The sequence below is a fragment of the Sturnus vulgaris genome, chromosome 1 (assembly GCF_052056855.1).
Source record: "Sturnus vulgaris isolate bStuVul1 chromosome 1, bStuVul1.hap1, whole genome shotgun sequence".
In the NCBI taxonomy this organism is placed as follows: domain Eukaryota; kingdom Metazoa; phylum Chordata; class Aves; order Passeriformes; family Sturnidae; genus Sturnus; species Sturnus vulgaris.
Window position 1 is genome coordinate 147,240,574 of NC_142243.1, and position 13,836 is coordinate 147,254,409.

Consider the following 13,836-nt stretch of genomic DNA (forward strand, 5'->3'; position numbering starts at 1 on the left):
GCAGAGCCTGGTCCATGCTCTGACACCTCCCTACAAACACTGACAGACATTGATGAGGTCTCCTCTCAGTTTTCTCTTTCCAAGTTTGAACAGGCCCAGCTCCCTCAGCCTTTCCTTGTAAGAGAAAAGCTCCAGTCCCTATGCTGGACCCACTCCAGGAGCTCCATGTCTGCCTTGTCCTGAAAAGCCCAGAACTGGAGACATCACTCCAGGTGAGGCTGCACAGGTCTGAGCAGAGGGACAGGATCACTTCCCTGACCTGCTGGCAGTGCTCCTCCTGATGCACCCCAGGACACCACTGCCTTGGCCCTCAGGGCACTGCTGGCTCATGAACAGCTCTCTTCTCCCCCAGGTCCTTCTTCACAGAGCTGCTTTCCAGCAGGTCAGTCCCCAGCCTGTACTGGTGCCCAGGGTTTTTCCTCCCCAGGTGCAGGACCCTGCATTTCCTTTGCTGAATTTCAGACAATTCCTCTCTGCCCATCTCTTCAAACTGCCAAGGCCCTTTGGAACGGCTGTAATTTTCCCCCTTCAATCCTTTCCTTCCCAAAAAGAGCTTTGATTTCTTCACCAACCTATGTAAGACTTGTTGCTATAAATTGTTACTCTAAGAAGAAACATTATTTAGTATGCTGTGATCATTCAGATTTTACACAGTACAAATACTTAGATCCACAAGAGCACACAGCAGTCTCCCCACCAGTGGTATGGAAAGAGCCCAATGTGCAGGGTCATGGCTGTGCAGTCATGGCTGTACTGAGGAGGCAGCATGGGTGGCACAGATGCAGGTTCTTCAGCAATGTCCACTGGGATCTATATGGATTGAACCAAGTTCCCTACCACAAACCCTACCTGAGTAATAATTATCAGGGAGAGGGAAGCAGCACAGAGTGGAGAGCAAGAACCTTAAAACACACTAGGCTTAAATCAGTGGATTAGGCAATTGGTTACTGGTAATGAAACAGCAGAGTTTTCACTATATAAAATTTATAAATTTATTTTTTTGTAAAAATCCAAAGGGCACGAAGACATCTCACTCAAAATACTGGTAAATCAAACCACACTTAGAAAAATGAAAGCTGATTTTATTATCTTATCCACAGCCAATCATTTGACATGAACATGCATACGTAATTTTGCTACGCACACACCACAGTTTAACGTTAGTTATTAAAGGTTAAACATACAACATACATCCTTACAAAAATGAGTCAAAATGCAAACGTAACTTTTAAACAAAACAGTTTTTACTCATTTAAAAAAACTTTTGTGTTGGGTACCATTTTGTACAAACACAGTTAAACAAATCTGCTTTTAGTTTCCTCATGGTTGCACATGAAAATAAGCTGCAATAGAAAATGAAGTCATCAAGGAATTTTTAAATAGCAGAAGTAGGCAGTCTTGCCATGCAGAAGAAGCAATATTAAATATTAGTTTTTCAAAAAAAGAAAAAAAAACACAAGTTTAAAAATATTTAGTTCAAGTCACAAATCTTTCCCCAGTACAGAGAAATCCAAATGCAACGCATAATTAGCTGCCACTTAGGATGGCTATTCTGAAAAGTAGAAGTACTTTCCAGAATTGATAATTTTCATTGATTTGGCACAGAAAAGAAGTCTGAGCTTACTTAGGTACAAGAAAGTGATTAAAAAAAAGAGTAAACAGGAAGAGAGAAAATAAAAAGCAAGAATGAACGAGATAGTAGTTGCAATCACTAAAAAAAAAAATCTGTGCATCTCAGTCATTACAGAATACTGTCTACAGCAGGTGCGAATTCCAGGTAATTGTTATTGCAACATGGATTTAATTTGCTTGGAGGTAGTCTCATCATTCAAATGCTTTGTTGTGTACCTAAACACAGAAATAAAGTCAAGATGAGCATAAATGATATTACACTTTAGCTTACAAATGTGTAATTTCTTTGCTTATGGCTCAACCTGACTGCACCAGAGCAAAACCCTCAGCCATGGATCATCACCCACTCCATGGTCACCGAGAACACAAGCCATACATTCTGATCATAAAATGATATTACCAATCAGAACTATCATCTAGCAGCCTTACAATAAGGGGAACTCAAAATAAGCCTCAGTTGGACATTGGCTTTCATAGTAAACTCACAGTACATTTGTGATAGGTAATTATCCATCAGACTGAGGGCTCTGCTCACAGGAAAACATCTTCAAGTAAGACAGCTTGAAAAACTCTTCTTCAAAACTTCCACCGACCAAACCTTCCTAGGATCCCTCAATGACAATGGATTTAATCACTTTTCAGCCTAATTTCCTGCTTAGTAGACTGTGCTGGTAAAACTGAAGAGCTTATACAGGCTTATTTCAGCTCCTTCCCCTTTCAAAATTCTCAAGGATAATAGCACACATATCGCTATAAAAAACTTAGCTATCTCTATTTTTAAAATATATCCTCGTTGTAGACTTTTTGTATGATTAATTTCCCTGATCATCCTTCCTAACTAATCATCTAAAACTTACTAAAAGCAAATAAAACTTACTTCATAATTTAAATTTAACATGTTAAATTAGCACTTTCATTGTTATCTACAACTGCAGTACTATTTTACTTGTTCACTTGACAAATACATAATGACTTTTTAGTTTAGAAGTTAATAATACTGTAGATTTCAGCACTTTTTGGTAAGTTATACTTTCAACAAACAAGCAGCCTAAGGTTTTCTGAAATCCTGAAAAGTTATTGCACTTGGTATTCTGCCCAAGTGAAAAAGCTGAACATGATTACAACACTCAGATGAATTTGAAATTACAAAGAGCTGATCTCTCTCCAAAATCCATACCACCTGCCATTTGTTTTTGAAACACATTATCTGTCTCTTGGGAAAACCCAAGGACTTCTCACTCCTCCAGAATCAAAGACTTAGATTTGGATTTAATTTGTCACGATGACATCTTGAACCTCGTTTTCATCACATGAGCACACAGCAGCTCACCCCTGCATCTCTTCCTAACAATTGCAAACATGGTTTAAAAAAGATGTAAATATCCTACCCAGAGAGTAATCATATGTACAAAACCAGGACTGTTACAACATCCATGCATGGAAAGGGTTAGAGCAGAGAAAGCACGGCCTGAGAGCATGGGCTGGATTTACACTGCTAACCACAAAGTTAATTGTGTAATTAACCAAAAGTTAATGTCACTGCTCAGTGCAGTGAGCACCTGAACTACACCTTCCATGTACTTTTACAGTGTCAACAGTGATGGGGAAAATGGACTACTAGTAAAGACTGGTGATCATGCCAGCTGCAATCACAATAAATTAGTCACAAATAAATGCTAATGCAGCATTTTCCCTCTAGAAGCCTGTGTTTTTACTGATCACCATCTCAAAGACTGATCATGTTATGAAATTCAGAGATGAACATGATTTTAGCATGGAAATAATCACATGAAGTTTCAAGTTAGACACGGATTTTTAAAATTTTAACTAAGAATCTGAAACAACTTTGCAAAAGAACCCACCTACAATACCACATTATTTAACTCCTTACCACATCATGATATAAAAAATAAAAAGACAGCAAATGAAATTGAAGCAGCTTCTCTACAGATAATGGAAAAAAATCACAACTGCACAATTTCAGACAAGACAAACTAAAGCTTCCACATTCCAAGCAAGTGCATGAGTAACAAGACCCAGTTAGAGTTACTTGTTACCAAAGTAATGATACTTTTCCAAGTAAGGACAAGAACAAAGATTTCGTCTGCCTATCACATTTTTGCACTTCTTGCCACTTCTCCCATGCTGGACACCCACACAACAAATACATGACTGACTACAGATACAGCTTTACAACCCAAATTAGCAGGTCTTAGATTAATATACTGAATTACTGATTTTTCTTTACTTCTCCAATTAATGTGGCAAATTCTTGTCTTATCTATTCTACAGCAGAGACTCGTTCCTTTAGTTCTTTTTGAAAAGGAACAATTTCTAGCTACTTACCAGACCATACTGACTCATTCTTAACCTGCATGCACGGAAAAAGTTATCTTAGAATGAACAACTGCAAATTCACAGCCCTGTTAAATCACAGAGGTCTCTTCATTCATCCTGGCCTCAAGACACATTAGAAGAAAAGCCTCCAATAATTACATTCACCTTTCCCTGTAACAGCCACTGAATACTTCACTGTAAAGAAAATGCCCTGGACAATTAATGAAAACTCACATCAAAATATTAAAAAACAAACCTCAAGAAACAAAAAGGAGTACCTGAGAGCATTTAGAAGGCCTTCTACACTGTTAGGAGGCTGATCTTTAAGAACTTTGATGCATCCTTTCATCTAGGAGTTAAAAAAAATTACAGGTTTTTCCATGCTAATATCTTCTAAGTTTACAGGAATGTTTTATATTCAGTATGTTAAAGATCAAAAATAAATACTTAAAATAGCAGCAGTGTAAAGACATTTTCTGGATATTAAAAAGGAATTAAGCTTTCATTATTACATCTTTCTATCACAGACTGGCTTAGCTACTTAAAAAGCTGCATTAAGTGCACCCTCAGCAACTCTGCTGATGACACCAAGCCGTGTGGAATGGCTGACACTCTGGAGGGGAGGGAAGGCATCCAGAGGGACCTGGACAGGCTGGAAAGGAGGGACCTGTGAACCTCTTAAAGCTCAACAACTCCAAGTGCAAGGTCCTGCAACTGGATCAGGGCATCCCAAGCACAAACACAGGCTGGGCAGAGAACAGACTGGGAGCAGCCGTGAGGAGAAGGGCTCGGGGCTGTTCTTCATTAAGAAGCTCAACATGACCCAGCCAAGTGCTCTGGCAGCCCAGAAAGCCAACACTGACCTGGGCTGCAGCAAAAGAAATGTGGCCAGCACAGCAAGGGAGGTGATTCTCTACCTCTGCTCTTGTAAGACCCCACCTGGACCCAGCTCTGGTGTCACCAGCAGAAAAATGACACTGCCGTGCCCAGAGTGAGTCCAGAGGAGGGTCATGAAGATGATCAGAGGGCTGGAGCACCTCTCCTGTGAGGAAAGGCTGTGAGAATTGGGGCTGTTTCTGCCTGGAGAATGCTCTGGGGAGACCTCAGAGCATGTTCCAGTACCTAAACGGGGATACAAGAGATGGAAAGAGATTTTACAAGATCATGCAGTGATGAGGGAGAATGACTTTGAATGTTGTGGCTGCCTCATCCCTGGAAGTGTTCAAGGCCAGACTGGACAGGGCCTTAAGAAACCTGATCTAGTGGAAGGTGTCCCTGCCCATGGCAGTGGGGCTGGAACTGGATGATCTTTAAGGTCCCTTCCAACCCAAACCATTCTATGATAACTTCAAGGAACTTTCAAGCTCTGCTTTATCAGCCTTAAAAAAAAATGGAACTGTGAGCAAAAATACATGCTTATCATAAATCCATTAAGAATTATTACATTTAGCCAGTGAAATAATGGCCAACTGTAGTTAATACAATAGCTAATACTCCCTTTGAAATAACCATAAAACCACACACATTAACAGGATGTATTCCACAGTTTTACTATCAAACAGTAGAAAGTTAGAAACTCAAAGTGTGATGGATAGTGAACCAAGCTATTCACCAGTCAGTGAGGAACAAGCCAGGGGCTATTGTTACTTTCTGATCTGGACCTTTCAAGACAACCACTGCTTACAAGTACTTCTAGACACTACTTGAATTACATAAAACCAGATTTTTCATGACCCAGTTACATGTCTGAAGTCTTTATTTGTATTTCTCACTACTTAAATATATATATTTTGCTCCCAGCTATGTCTTTAGCACCAACCCAGTGTATACATCTGCTACTAGAACTTGCAAGACAGAAAAGGAGCCTACACACAATTTAAATACTCAGGAGATTATTTAGCAACAGTAAACTTACATCAATTTTTGAAGTTTTGGCAAAAGCACCCACCGGATGCACGTGGTCATAGAGTATGATGACACCCACCATTACCCTCAGACAGAATGATACTGTTTCCTCATTTGTAAACCTGCTTCTATATTCCCTGGAATTTAAAAACACAGATTATTTATGAAACACAAGACAATAGTACATACTAGTAACACCAAAATTAAGATTAAAGAGAAAAATTCTACTATAAATCCTCAGAAAAAAACAAACAAACAAACCAAACCAAATCCACCAACCCCAAACTTTGGAGAGTTTTCTTTATTCCTTTCAATAACCTGCCAAAAGTCAGATGATTGTTTAGAAAGTTGCCTGAAGACTAACAAAAATTCTCAAACCTAAAACAGGATCCTAATTCTACACCATTTGAGTTTTTTCAGAGATAAGAAAGATTAAAACAATACATATTAACTTTGTCTCCTGTGCTTCCTACACTTTTCCCTGCCGCCTTCTAATACACACTCAAACTTCTGACTTAGAAAAAAACAGGGCAGGATAATGGACAGCCTTTAATTGCTTTTTTAAACTTTATAGTCAATTCCTAAGAAGGGTAAGAGTATAAATGCTTGGAGCTCTTAATGTACTCCAAAATAAATGTCCTGTGGTATTTGGACAAAAACTTATTTAAAAAGACGTAGCTCATACCCCAGTGATTTTACCAATAGCAAATTATTTAGAGCACAGAAGAAACAGATTAAAAAAATAATCAAAGATTAGTCTGACTTCGGTTATACTCCCAGTACCTCTTAAATGTACAGAAGACAACTGACTGCCTTCGTGCCTAGAAGCTGTCTCTTAATTCCCCTGAGAGGAGCACTGTCATTTTGTTAGAGCCATCAGCCAGGCCAGTCAGCAAGGACATACCATCCAGAGCATTGCCCACAGCCCCTCTTTCAGGAGGCCCTAGGCAACCGTGCTCAAATAGTCTATTTCTCTGAATTATACATGAGAAAACCACTTATAAAGAGTGCCAAGAGGTTGTCTAGTTTCCACAGCCATTCCCTTTTTAAATATTAATATGTTCAGAAAAGTAGACCACATGATTTGTGTGGCTGGAAAAATGAAACATGGTAGTTTCATGTCAGTGTAAACAACTAGGCTGGTAAATAGGAAACATCACAGTTAGTAATTACTCCAATTATATTTCTTTCATGCATCACAAGTCAGGTCTGAAACAGAGGTGACTCCTACCCAACCCAAGCAGTGTTTGTACTCACGGGGTTTCCAGCATGACCCTGCACACACTTGCCATGGTGCTTAAACAATCTGTTGTATTTTCTATCGGTAAATTTTTATTCTGCAAAAGAGGTTAACAGTTTCCACAATTCAATTACTATGAAATACCATGTTACAGAATCTAAGTCAAATCAGTTATCTGCTGGCATAGCAATGTGGAGCAACTAAACACATCAACACAACTATGGTCAGTCAGGTAGTCTTGCACTGTTTTTTGGTTTGTTTTTTTTGATGTTATTATACAGATTAGCAATTTACAGAGCAAAGGCTACCACATAGATTTTGCCTGCTTGTTTGTAGTCAAGGAACCACATCCTTGACATGATAGACTTTTGGAAAGTTTTGAAGGAATCATCTAACCTGCTTTTTCAAAGACAAAAAATTTCTATAGCCAAATATATTCATCTGCTATAATAGTAAAACCCAAAATTGTGGTAGACAACCATCACAAATAAATTTAAAACAAGAGGATAGTTTTCTTAAGGCATTTCAATCATAAAGCAGAACTCAGAGGGAAAAAAATAATCTTTAAAAGATGTAACTTTTCATAAATCATGTAACGTACAATTATTTCCCACTAAGAAAGAGTGAGCATTCTTTGCACGTAAGCCAAAAATCATCACAGATACCAAAAGGCAAGCACAGTACTTGTAATGACTGGATTTTACAACCAATATTTATTTAGTCAGTCAAGGATAACTACGGATGTGTCAAAACGTTGAAATACTTTTCCAGTTAGGGTTCCTTCTCCCTTTTGCAATAATGTAGTATACTTGACTTTACACAGTGTGACAAAAGTCTTGGGGAAAGAGAAGAGGAAGCTACATTTCAATTCCATTCCCTATTTCAAGCAGAGAGAATCAATCTGTTTCCTTTTCAATTTTCCAAAATTTCTGCTCTAAACCACCACCACAATGCAGGCAAAATATTTACCTGTCCCACCTCCCTGTTTGAGGAAAGTCATCACTTGTGATGTGACACTATCTATTAACTTCTGGGGCTGTACACCAAGTGCCTGGCTGGAGTCCCTAACTCTAGAGCATTTGAGAAAGACATTACATTTCCTGAGGCTCCAAACCCCAAGTTTTATTTCTAGATGCCAGATTAGGTCTGGTGGAGGTTGTGTTGCCCATTATGTCTGGCCCTGCAGTGAAGCACATTATCCAAGTTATAAATTTATACTCTTACCTCTGACACAAACTTTGTTGTGGCATCACTTAAGGTTTTCAACATTGGCGTCGCTTCAGCATAAAATAAAGACATTCTGTTTGCCAACTCATTATTTACTTCATTTTCTCCCTCTGCCTAAAAAACAGAAGAAAGGGTTTAGAAAGGAGAAGAGAGGTGATATGAGAAGACTCCTTTTCATCTTATCCAAGGGTTACCTACTGGGACATTGTTAATCCTCATACGGCTCAGAGTTCTTCTGTAGTAGCTGAAGTCATTCTGTATAGCAGGATTTGTCATCTATGTAGATATGGAAGCAAGAGAGTTGTGACAGATTCAAGAAAAGCAAGGACAAGTTTTCATAAAATATAAACACCCAAAAAGAAAACATTCAACTTCCTGAAGTGAAGCAAAAAGGCCTGTGACATGCTGGGAACTGGTAAACACAACATAAACCTTTCTGGTTTCTGAGATTCAGAACAAGCTCTAACAGGAATGAAAAAAGGAGCAGTCTCCTAAATACAAGTTGGAAATTAGTAGGTTGAAAAAAATTGCTTTGCTAATTTGACTCCAAGGATGAGACCAGTAAATTAATTATAATTTCAGCTTAGCTCTTTGCACATTAGCAAGAAAATAGCTGGGCTGTGGGTGCACACAAGCTAAAAGCAGCAGCATTATCCCAAGTGATATGACAAATTTCAGTGAAGAAACATGATTAATGTGGACTGAAATACAACAAGTGCCTAAAGCTAATATGATATTTCATTTGCTTTCTAGTTTAATCTAACTCTAGGTCATGAGAGCAAGCGAAGCATATTGGATATTTGAGTATGCACTGCACATTCTATTCCAGAACAGAACACAACTCAGATTGCTTCAGTAAACAGACTTGGCTTCTTTTTCAAGCCCTTCTGATTACAAGCTCTTACCTTGAGCTCATCAAACCGGAGTGTAAAGTGAAGAATTTCTGCAAACTGCTTAGCAAGAGCCTGCTCTCGCTCCAGGTGTTGTGTTGGGGAATATGGAGTGCTCGTCAGGGCTCCCAGCAGGCCCCGCAGTCCTGCCTCTGGAACAACAGGAGAGGACTTTGAAACACCACTGCACCTGCTGCTTTATCAATACTGGCTGATATTCTACATGCTAGACTTAAAATACACAGCTGCCAAAATACATGGGGATTAATAATAAAGGGACTTCATGACTTGCTTATCTACGTGTCAAATGCTGTCACAGGTACATACAAATTGCTGTACAGACCAGGTCTCATCAGCACTGACAACCACTAAAAAAAACTTCTTGAAAAGTTTTACTCAAGTTTTGTCTGCAACAGCTGTGTAGAACAGATTTCAATAACCTATGTTAGCAGACTTCAGCCATTAGGAGAACACAGAATACAAGTGGCATTTAACTGTAAGCAGAAGTCACGCCTTAATTTAAGATAAATTTATAATACAGCTTCCTGTTCATCTTCTTGAGAAAAATACCACACCTATTTTAAAAAAAAGCAGAACTTGTCTGCAAAAAGTTTCCACGTTTTAAACACATTTTTTACAAGCTATGTTAATAAATTTGATTAAAAGTGAGATAACAGCAGAAATCTCATCTGTTGTTATCTCACTTTTAATGTTTTTAAAAAACAAGTCTCATAGGTTTTATCAGCATAGCCACCACATCACTGAGTTTCAGAAGAGGCACGAATCACTATCTCAAGTATTGCATGTGTATGAACCAAGATCAGGAACTTCCACACAGCAAATTATGTATGGTGTTTTGAGAGGAATAATAGTCTCTTTTAAGTACTCTTGGTATCAGAAACACTGACAGAATTAATTCCTGATTATTTTGTCTGCTAATTTCCAGTCAATCAGCTGGTTACTGCTTTCTTGAGTTACTAAAGGAGTAGAGGAAGAGTAACAAGGATGATCTCATTCTCTCACTCAAGTATCCACTGAAGCAAGTTTGCTGTCATCCAGTGTATGGAGGAATCTGTGCAATATAAGCTCTTTTCCACAAAGGAGTTGACCAAGATTTGATCACATCTGAATATGCCAAATATACTAATTAATGAAGAGAAAAAAGCCACAAGTTAACATCTTCCCATTTACCTAGTCTTTGAGAAAATTCATAGAATTTCTTTAGTTTGCCTACTAGTGGAACAACTGCACCCCATGCCTTCTCTTGGAGCTTCTCATCATTTGGATGCTGTATTGCCTTAAATTAGAAAAAGAGGAGAAAAGTATGCTTAGATTAGGAATAACTGATGCACTGCTGACAAAGCAACCTCAAACAAGAAAACACAAAAAACCAAAACACCTATGCAGGACAATTGTTTGAAGAGCTAATAATTAAAAATCTACCTACTAAGAAGTTTTCAGTTGAGAGACAAGCACGTACTAACCCATGTCTGTTCCAAAAAGGTCTAAAAATTTGTGTTGAAAATAAGCATCCTGAACGGGAAAACAACTTGGAGAGAGTATAAAGAAATGGTTAAAAATCAAATTACTCAGATAAGAAAATTTACATAACCAGACTTAGTTAATTAAAATTAACAACTTTACTGTGCTTACTCCAAGCAAAAAAATTTAGTGATCAAAGCATTATCTTAATGTTGGTATCTATCGCTAATTCCCAAATTCGCAAAGAAAAAAATTGCTGTGAAATTCAGGCTATCACACTAGGAACATTTAAGCATAATCAGCATGAAGCACCAGCAGAACAGAGCATATTCACAGCTTTGAGGGATGTATTTGTAGACTTAGTCTTTACAGGCATATAGTACCTTAAATTCAACCTCTCCAGTTAGCAACTGCAAATATACTAATAAAACAGAAATAAAAATGCTTGTAACTCTCCTGCAGCATTTTCACTTTGAAGTTCTTGATTTCAAGAACTGCTTCAGCCATGGGCTGTGGCTTGCAGCACATTCCTCTCTGGTCCTAAAAAGTTTCCTTCCTGCCATGTCTGCCTCCTCTCAGAGGGGTATCTCTCCTTTCTCCATGACATCTGCAGACACACATTGCTGCCTGATCCTACAACCTGTCCCTGAACATGCTCCTTCCTTGAAGAATGAGTAAGCTGTCTGCCCCCCTAAGAGTTTTGTGTGACACAGTTATCCTTCTTAAACCTACCTTATCAATTCCATGGAGAGAAAAACTCTCAAAGGTGAATGGCTTTGAATATCTCAAATTGCTATGGAGTGAGTAGAGACTCCTCCTCTCTAACACTAATTCGTAAGGGTATGTTACAGTGAGTAACTCCTTCCTTCATGAGGAAAGCAGCCCCCATTGCTGCATGTGAGGAAGAAAGAAAGGGGGTTGGGAGAATATTTATTTCACCCTTTATTAAACAAAGAAAAAAATGCGAGTGACATTCTGTACAAGAACTTTGCTTCTGTTCCAAACATCTACTTTAGTAAATAAAAGTAAATAAAAGCCAATTAAAAGAGATTGAAAACGAGATGCCTTTTGTGTTAGGATTACCAAACCAGGCTTCTCCAGTTACCATACAAGAAGATGTCAACACTACTCAGTATTGCACTGTAGTCACACCATGCTCTTTCCAAATACACTATTAACTCAAGAAGAGTTTATGTGGTAATACAAAGAAAAATCAATAGCAATAATACCCCAAAAACTCTGAGAAGCATCACTTACTATTACATATGTGGATTAATATGATTGAAACAAGCAACATCTGTTTTGCTGTTAAAAAGAAACATTCCAGAGCAGAAATTCAAGACAGTGATTTTAATAGACAACATGCTCTGCCAAAACAGCTCCTGCAAGCAAAGTTAAACCCCAGCAGTATTTGGTTAGGATCAGACAATGAACAACCACAGGTTGTGCACAGTTGTAACACTAGCTCACCTCTCGTATTTCATGGCCAGCTCCTCTATATGACTGCAAGTCTTCCAGTATTCCTTCTGCATCCTTTAACACTACATTCACCTGATTATAAATTTCCTTTTCAGATTCTGTAGGTTGGGCATCTAAACAGCAGAACATATTACATATATATATATATTTATTTTTAACAACATGGAATTCAATAGGCATACCATCACCTACAGTACAAATTCTTCATGCAGCAACTCATCAAGAATTTTCATTCTCTGAAGAGCTACTACAATGTATAAGGAACTCCAACTGTACAATATAATTGAAGAATTGTATCCATTTTGGTAGTTTCTTCATTTACCATCCCAAAAATTCACTGGATTCTATCTTCTCAACTTATTTAAAACTCAGGAGAAGAAATCCTGATGAGTTGTCTTTATGACTATCATATAATCTCACCTCGGGGTGCAGCAGAGGCTCACTGGAAGAAACTTAGGTAAGCACTCAAAAGACACACTCACTGCAGATACCACAGGAGGTGTCCATGTCTACTGTTACCTAGAAACACTACATCAGATTATTTTCCATCTTGTCTGCCTCATCTTTAACTGCTTGGGAAAGGAGCCATATATTTTACTTCTAAATATATTTAATTCTTAAAACATATTCTTTACAGCACTCATCTCACTATTAGAACAAAAAAAATCTAGTGTGAACTTGTGTAGGGCTTTTTCTTTTTTGTCCCTTGTCTTTCAAGATATAAGCTGTCTCACCCTTTTTTCTAATTAGCTAAGGGCTTCCCAGAAGTATATTGGGTCATAATTTCAAAAAGCTAAATATACATTTTTAAAGAAATGTGATTTTGTAAGAAGTAAGTTTTGAGAAGAATCAACAAAAGTTTTTAACCTTTAAAAACAATCACCTAGGACAAGTATCTCAGACATGGTTTACCTGAACCAAATTTTTTTCTTTTAAAAGGCTGATGGAAACTATAAGATTAGCTCCTTTTAGACTCATACTAAAAAAAAAGTTAATTACTAAAGTTCTTGTAAAAAAACCCACTTATCTGTTAACATCAGCAAAATATGTTATGGAATAAATATCATTGTATTTTAGTCTATTATTTCCAATGCCAAAAATCATGGTATTAACAATAGATTCTTTTTTATAGAGACATACAAAAGCTATGTAAGGACAATATATCCTCATGACTTTGTGCAGTTTGAAGAGTCTGGAAAATGTCTTTTTAGAAGTGCTCTTTCCATGATCCATATGTACAACTTCCCATGGAAGTTAGGTACATCTTTACATTTGAAATAAAACTCCCACAGTATCTCAGTGTTACATACTAGAAAAACACAAGAAAAAACAAAGTTTGTATTAGGAAAAAATAAATTTCACATACATTGCCTCCCTGGATTTTGCTGTAATTTTTGCATAATAGCTCTTATTTTCATAGTTTAATGCATAAAGAGTGGGTATTATTAGCAAATATGCCTATATATAGACCTTGCAACAGTTTAACTGGTATTTTGAGAAACATCAAGAATTAGCACAGGTTAAAAAGAACCTGGTCACTCCTTTGAAAATAAATAAATAAAAGAGCACCACATTGATTAGGCATCGAGTAAAAGTGGCCAGTGCTTTTCAGATCATCACAAAGGTCACATAATTTTGAAAGCT

The 13,836-nt window shown here is 37.7% G+C and overlaps 1 protein-coding gene across 6 annotated transcripts in view; it reads right to left on the minus strand.

Moving 5' to 3' along the window:
* Positions 1-1,061: 1,061 nt before the first annotated feature.
* The window catches only part of CYRIB (CYFIP related Rac1 interactor B), a 96,978-nt gene continuing 84,203 nt past the window's right edge, over positions 1,062-13,836 (minus strand). For all 6 annotated transcript variants that reach the window (XM_088179286.1, XM_014882124.2, XM_088179302.1 and 3 more), the window contains 9 exons: positions 12,184-12,305; positions 10,423-10,528; positions 9,247-9,383; positions 8,540-8,617; positions 8,339-8,455; positions 7,132-7,211; positions 5,885-6,011; positions 4,248-4,318; positions 1,062-1,848 (listed from right to left, as the gene is read on the minus strand). In XM_088179286.1, the coding sequence (XP_088035412.1) occupies positions 1,785-1,848; positions 4,248-4,318; positions 5,885-6,011; positions 7,132-7,211; positions 8,339-8,455; positions 8,540-8,617; positions 9,247-9,383; positions 10,423-10,528; positions 12,184-12,305 (902 nt within the window). In that variant the 3' untranslated portion in view covers positions 1,062-1,784. The remainder of the gene's footprint in view (positions 1,849-4,247; positions 4,319-5,884; positions 6,012-7,131; positions 7,212-8,338; positions 8,456-8,539; positions 8,618-9,246; positions 9,384-10,422; positions 10,529-12,183; positions 12,306-13,836) is intronic.